At 36.5% G+C, this 8,056-nt stretch overlaps 1 protein-coding gene across 2 annotated transcripts in view; it reads right to left on the bottom strand.

Moving 5' to 3' along the window:
- Positions 1–6: 6 nt before the first annotated feature.
- The window catches only part of ZNF540 (zinc finger protein 540), a 19,278-nt gene continuing 11,228 nt past the window's right edge, over positions 7–8,056 (bottom strand). The window contains exon 5 of one of the 2 annotated variants that reach the window (XM_011952358.1): positions 7–2,177. In XM_011952358.1, the coding sequence (XP_011807748.1) occupies positions 427–2,177 (1,751 nt within the window). In that variant the 3' untranslated portion in view covers positions 7–426. The remainder of the gene's footprint in view (positions 2,178–8,056) is intronic. The other variant, XM_011952359.1, reaches the window with a different exon arrangement.

Below are 8,056 nucleotides of genomic sequence, written 5' to 3'. Positions count from 1 at the left end.
AATGTTGATGATAATAAAAACAGTAATATCCAATATTAATCCAAAGCAGCATGGGCCAGATAGTTGTTGCTGTATTATACATGTTGGAAACAATTAACCACACTTTTAGGTGTGTTTCATTTTACAGCTGAGGTACCAAGAAGCAAATATTTTGTCTAATATCACACAGATAGTAGAGTAGTGGAAAGGCAATGATGATAAGTATATGCTGTTGCCAGAACACTTTTCCACAATTGTTACATTAACAGCTTTATTTTCTAGTGTGAATTTTCCTAAATTTAATGAGAACTAAGAGATATTTAAGACTCACACATTTATTAAGTTAATATGTCTAAAAAGAGATCAACACATTGACAGAACTTCTTTCTGGTCATAAATATTTTGATATTTTATAAATAGAACATGACATGGAAACCCTTTCTTATATTAAATTACATTATGAGTTTTCTGATGTTGGTAAAGATGTGAATATTGTCTAAAGGCCTTTCTACATACCTTACACTCATAGGGTTTCTCACCAGTGTGAATTCTCTGATGTTCAGTAAGGTGTGAATTAAGTCTAAAGGCCTTCCCACATTGTTTACACTCATAGGGTTTCTCACCAGTATGAATTCTTTGATGTATTCTAAGGTCTACACTACGACTAAAGGCCTTCCCACATTCTTTACATTTGTATGGTTTTACACCCGTATGAATTTTCTGATGTTCAGTGAACTGCCCACGCCGACTAAAGGACTTCCCACATTCTTTACAGTCATAGGGTTTTAAACCAGAATGAATTTTCAGATGTTCTTTAAGATTCCCTCTACGAATAAAGGCCTTTCCACATTCTTTACATTTATAGGGCTTTTCGCCAGTGTGAATTCTCTGGTGTTCAGTAAGGTAGAAACCAAATCTAAAGGTCTTCCCACATCGTACACATTTGTAGGGCTTCACATCAGTATGAATTTTCTTATGTAGACTAATTTGAGAGCGCACTCTAAACGTCTTCCCACATTCCTTACATTCATAGGGCTTCACACCAGTGTGAAGTCTCTGATGTTCAGTAAGGACTGAACGAAGCATAAAGGCTTTCCCGCATTCCTTACATTCATATGGTTTCTCTCCAGTATGAATTCTAGAATGTACTCTGAGGTCACCACTATAACTAAAAGCCTTCTCACACACCTTACATTCAAAAGGTTTTATACCAGTATGAATTGTTTTATGCCGATTAAGCTGTCCACGCACATTAAATGACTTCCCACACTCCTTACATTCATAAGGTTTCTTACCTGCATGAGTTCTTCTGTGTTCAGTAAGGTAAAAACTAAGTCCAAAGGTCTTTCCACATTCCTTACATTCATAGGGTTTTACACCAGTATGAATTTTCTGATGACGGGTAAGTTGTCCGCCTACACTAAAAGCTTTCCCACACTCCTTACATTCATAGGGTTTCTTACCTGTATGAATTCTCTCATGTTCTTTAAGGTAGAAAACAAGTTGAAAAACTTTTCCACATTCTTTACATTCATAAGATTTCTCACCGGTATGAATTCTTTTATGTTGAGTAAGTTCTAATCTACTAAAAAAGCCCTTATCACATTTCTTACACATATAGGGTTTTTTACCAGTGTGAATTTTCTGATGTCGATTAAGTTGTGAGTAAAGAATAAAGGTCTTCCCACATTCTTGACATTCATAGGGTTTCTCACCAGTATGAAATCTTTGATGCAGAGTAAGTTGATAGCTATGACTAAAAACTTTCCCACATTTCTCACATTTACAGGATTTTTCACCAGTATGAATTTTCTGATGGAGAGTAAGCTGGCAGACATTATTCAAGGTACTCCCACGTTCTTTACAATCATGTTTCACATCAGAATCTATTTTCCCATGTTGAACCAAGTTTGAGTCACAACTTTTCTCACTAATATGAATTCTCTGATTCACAGTAAAAGAGGGATGTTTTCTACCAGTTGACATTTTTTTAGAGACGATTTTCTTTTGACTGATAGATCTTTCTTCAAGTCCCTGCTGACCCTCAAACTCACTTTTGCTCTGCCACTCATTTCTCAAAATGGATCCTTTCAGACGAAGAGTTTTACTTTTTTCTATTATACTCCCTTTGGATAAACTGATTTCATGAATGTCCTTTTCGGAAGATAATTTCTTGGTCTTATGCCTGGATAACCAACCTGAAAGAAAACATAAAAGCAAACAAAAATTATTTTCCTGTAGCCAGCATAACATAAAGTTTATATTTGCAAAATAGGAAACAAAGTGAAAACAGTTCTTACTGGAAGTCAATGGCTTAAAGAATATTTCAATAAAGTTATGTAATTTGAAATTAGGCAACATGAGCTTCGAAAATGAGAGATTATAGCCAGGCGTGGTGGCTCATGCCTGTAATCCCAGCACTTTGGAAGGCTGAGGCAGGTGGATCATCTGAGGTCAGGAGTTCAAGACTAGCCTGACCAACATGGTGAAACCCCATCTCTACTAAAAAAATACAAAATTAGCCAGTCGTTGTGGCAGGCGCCTGTAATCCCAGCTACTTGGGAGGCTGAGGCAGGAGAATTACTTGAACCCAGGAGGCGGAGGTTGCAGTAAGCTGAGATCACGCCATTGCATTCCAGCCTGGGCTGCAAGAGCTAAACTCCTTCTCAGAAAAAAAAAAAAAAAGAGATTATATAAGATTGTGGTGATATGGCAAATAGTTTATTTACATCAGTGGTTCTAAAATTTTATTGTGGATGAGAATCATCTGGGAATTTATCACAAATACTGCTATTTACTTACCACACAAGTCAAGTGAACCAAATCTATAGGAGTAATTTGGTATCTGAATTTTTAATAACTCCACTAGATGATTCTGATATAGATCAAAGTTGGAGAATCTCCACTTAACAATTTTAACAGTTTTTCCTTACTCTTAGAATAAAATCCAAACATGTTACCATATAATATAATATGGTTTTTGGTTACCTAAAGCCCTCTTTCAAAGACATTGTCCTCCTTACCCCCTCTTATTATGACATTTGCTTCTTCTATTCAGCTCTTCGATTGTGTCATAGCATTTCCCATTTCATATAGTTTTCTATGGGATTTTTCATCTCCTAAAAATAATCTGTCCTGGACTCTGTGAAAGGCCAACTCCTTCTCATTCTTAATGGTTGGTTAAATATCTCTTACACAGAAAGGCTTGCCCTACTGACTGTAAGGCAGTCTATGTCCTTTATTCTCAATTCCAGCATCATGTTTCATTTCTTCATTTCACAATTTTCAAATGCATATCCACTGATTTTTCTTTTTGCTCTTTTGTTGATTTTCTGATCCCTAAACCTTCCCAAAGGAAGATGTAATTCTTATTTCATTCAACAGTGAATAACTACCCACTAGCATATAGCAGGCATTAAACAATTGACTGTACAATAAACCATTGTCTTAAAGGAAATTATGATGATGAATGACAGATAAGTCACATATAGGGCAGCTGAATATCAGGACAATCACTTAATTTTTATATTTTTGTTAACAATTACAAACTAGCTCTAATCTCTCTCACCTTATTACAGTGATTAAATGCACTCTTTCCTAGCTTACTTCCTTTACAGATCAGAACAAAAGTAACTCCAAGTTAGTTCAACCAAATGTATAAAATGAAAAAGCCCTTGTTTTGCCTACTCATCCTTTAAATGGCTATCCAGTTAAACAGAGATGTTTCCAACCCTGCTGTTCACTGGCTCCTGTGCAAAGAGATGTGTGTTTACACAGCTGAGAGTTTTACTATTATTCAGGCACCTACTGGATGCTCACTCTACTCTGTTTTTCTTTTTTCTTTTTTTTTTTTTGAGATAGAGTCTCACTCTTGTCACCCAGAATGGAGTGCAATGGTGCCATCTCGGCTCACTGCAACCTCTGCCTCCCAGGTTCAAGCGATTCACCTGCCTCAGCCTCCTAAGTAGCTGGAATTACAGGTGCATGCTGCCAAACTCAGCTAATTTTTGTATTTTTAGTAGAGACAGGGTTTCACTGTGTTGGCCAGGTTGGTCTCGAACTCCTGACCCCAGGTGATCCACCTGCCTCGGACTCCCAAAGAGCTGGGATTCCAGGCATGAGCCACCGCGCCCGGTCACTCTACTTTTTTTTTTTTTTTTTTTTCCCTGAGACAGAGTTTTACACTGTCACCCGGGCAGGAGTGCAGTGGCACTATCTCGGCTCACTGCAACCTCTGTCTCCCAGGTTCAAGTGATTCTCTTTGCCTCAGCCTCCCAAGTAGCTGGGATTACAGGCACCCACCACCACGCCTGGCTAATTTTTTGGTATTTTTAGTAGAGACGGGGTTTCACTATATTGGCCAGGCTGGTCTCAAACCCCTGAACTTGTGATCCACCCACCTCGGCCTCCCAAAGTGCTGGGATTACAGGCGTGAGCCACCACGCCCGGCCCACTGTACTTTCTTTATAACCTTTCTCAGAGGATATCTCTTCTGTTCCCTTACATCTAAAACCAACCATTCCTATACTTGATAGAGAAGTATTTAAATGATCTTTTTAGATATTGTAACAGGTATGTGCCATGTTGAATGGTTTCTGGAAAAAATGAACAAAGAAACTCAACAATTTTAGGGAGAACACAGTAACTGAAGAGTATGAGGTGATGGCTGGGAGACTAGAAGTGTCAAGGAATCTTATTAACACAGATAAGTTAAATGAAAGCTGGAGGGTGGCAATCTAAGTAAGACAAGAGTCTAAAAAATCTAAATACTGGCCAGGTGCAGTGGCTCACGCTTGTAATCCCAGCACTTTGGGAGGCCAAGGTGGGTGGATCACTTGAGGTTAGGAGTATTTTCTCTTCAAGTAGATAGATCATAACCTGCTGGGGTTTTATTAGAGCCTAATGACATAGAGGAAAGAAAATACCCAGCTCAGCCCTCTAAGCCATTTCGTCACACCTAGCGATGGGGAAAAAACTGGAAGCACTGGTTAAGGTCCGTCAAGTGGCACAGGTGCACCAAAAGGCTGAGACCTAATTCTGGGATTAGGGAACACTCCTCTCCCGTTACACCTTATCACTACATTCCTAAAGGCCTATTTACTATGTTTCCCTTTACCCAGTACATCATGTTTACCTTCCAACAAAAAATTAGAAGGAAAACTAAAAGGCAAGAAACAGTTTGATGAGACTAAACAAGCATCAGAATTAGAGTCAGATATGGCAGGAATGCTGGAATTACCAGACCAGGAATTTTAAAAGACTATAAGAAATGTGTTAAGGGCTTTAATAGAAAAAATAGACAACATCCAGATGGATAATGAAAACAGATGAATATTCTAAGAAAGAATCAAAAAGAAATGCTAAAGATCAAAAACACTGTAATAGAAATGAAGAATGCCTTTGATGTGCTCATCAGTAAACTGGACACAGCTGAGGAATCTCTGCACTTGAGGATGTGACAAGAGAAACTTCCAACACTGAAAAGAAAGAGAAAAAATACTGAAAGAAACAGAACAGATATCCAAGAACTCTGGTGTTAAGTATAAAAGGTGTAAATACACATGATGAAAATACCAGAAGGAGAAAAAAGAGAGAAAGGAAAAGAAGCAATAAATGAAGCAACAATGAATGAGAATTTCTCCAAATTAATGTCAGACACTAAACCAGAGATCAGGAATCTCAGAGAACTGCAAATTAAACAATGAGATACCACTTCACACCTGTTAGAATGGCCAAAATCTAAAACACCAGCAACACCAAATGCTGACAAGGATGTGGAGCAACAGGAACTCTCATTCATTGCTGGGGGAATGCAAAAATATTATAGCCACTTTGAAGAACATTTTGGCAGTTTCCTACAAAACTAAACATATTCTTATCATACTACTCAGCAATCATATTCCTTGGTGTTTACCCAAATAAAATGAAAGCTTATGTTCATACAAAAACCTGCACACAAATGCATATAGCAGCTTTATTCAAATTTCCAATACTTAAAAAACAACCAAGATGTCCTTTAGTAGGTGAATGGATAAGCTGTGGTACTTCCAGAGAATGGACTATTATTCAGTGCTAAAAGAACAAGCCATCACAAAAAGATGTTGAGGAAACTTAAATGCATATTACTAAGTGAAAGACACCAATCTTAGAAGGCTACATACTATATGATTCCAACTACATGACAGTCTGAAAAAGGCAAAACTATGGAGACAGTAAAAGGCTCAGTGGTTTCTAAGGGTTAGGGTGGAATGAGGGATGACTAGGCCAAACAGAAATTTTAGAGCAGTGAAACTACTCTGTATGATAGTACAGTTGTGGATACATGTCATTATATATTTTTCAAAGTTAACAGAATTTATAACACCAAGAGTGAACCTTAATACAGACTCTGGACTTTAGGTGATAATGATGTGTCAATGTAGGTTTATCAACTGTAACAAATGTACCACTGTAATATGGAATGTTGGTAGTTGGGGAGGGTGTGTATGTTTGAGGACAGAAAGTATATAGGAACTCTGTACTTTCTGTGAAATTTTCCTGTAAACCTAAAACTGATTTTAAAAATAAAGTTTGTTAATGAATAGAAAGTTACCCCAGAAACTAGTAAAATATTACAAAATATATATCTAGTATCTAAACTAATAAAATATTGCAAAATATATATCTGATAAAGAGGTTGATTGTAAGATATATAAAGAACTCTTACAATCAAGAAGATAAACACAATGGATAATATCAATGGCAATTTTTGTGTCCTTGTATGAGAAAAAGAGTTCTCAGATACAAAAGCACAATTCATAAAAGAAAAAAAAAGATACATTTGGCTTCATCAAAATGAAAAATATTTGTACTGCAAAAGATAAGATTAAGAAAATGAAAAGACATGCCATCGCAATCTAGGAGAAAATATTTGCAGATCATATATGTAAAATGCTTCTATTCAGAATATATTTTTACAACTCTTGCAACTCAATAATAATACAAACAACCTAATATTAAGAATGGGCAAAACACTGAACAGCCTTTCCACCAAAGAAGCTATGCCAGTAGCTAACAAGCAATTGCTCAACGTCAACCACAATTAGATACCACTACACACACTGGAATGGCTGTTCTCAAAAAGACAGGTAATAGCACATGTTGGTGAGAAGACAGAGAAACTGAAATCCTCATGCATTGTTATTGGGAAGGTACAGTGATATAAGTAGTTTAGAACACATTTTGGCAGTTTCTTATAAAGTGAAAGTTATATTCGTCATATAACCCAGCAGTTCCATGCCTATGAATCCAACTAAGATGAATTAAGACATATGTCCACACAATGATATGTATACCCATGTGTATAGTAGCATTATTGACAACAGTCTCAAACTATAAACAATCCAAAAGTCCATCACTGGTAAATAGATAAGTAAAATATGGTATATCCCTACAAAAGAACATATTTGGCAATAAAAAAGAATATATTACTAATACATGCTGCTTCATAAATGGACCTCCAGAACATTATGCTAAGTTAAAGAAGCCAGATTCAAAAGACTGTACATTGCATGATCCCATTTATATGAAATATTCAGAAAAGGAAAATCGACAAAAATGGAAGGTAGGTCAGTAGATGCCTAAAGCTGGAGGTGGAAGAAGGGATTAACTGCAAAGGGGCATAAGGAAACATTTGGGGGTGATGGAAATATTCTAAAACTGGATTGCCATGATGGCTGCCTAACTATAAATTGACTAAAAGTCACCAAATGTGCACTTACAGTGAGTACATTTTATGTTATGTAAATTATACCTCAGTGAAATTGTTAAAAAATTTAATGCATAAAAATTCTAAACAGACACTTTTTACTAAAGGAAATAAAGGAATGGCAAATAAATGAAAATATGTTCAACATTAGTCATTAGTTAAATGCAAATTAAAATCACAGTGAGATACACCTACATATCCACTAAAATGACTAAGATTAAAATGACTGACAATACCACAGGCTGGCAAGAATGTGGAGCTATTGGACATCTACTGGGAATGCCAAAAACTATAGCCACTTTGGACGGTTTCTTTTTTTTTTTTTTTTTT

Source organism: Colobus angolensis, unplaced genomic scaffold, assembly GCF_000951035.1.
Source record: "Colobus angolensis palliatus isolate OR3802 unplaced genomic scaffold, Cang.pa_1.0 Scaffold34, whole genome shotgun sequence".
NCBI lineage: Eukaryota > Metazoa > Chordata > Mammalia > Primates > Cercopithecidae > Colobus > Colobus angolensis.
The sequence above is the reverse complement of the archived record's forward strand: the minus strand, read 5'-3'. Positions and strand labels throughout refer to the sequence as shown.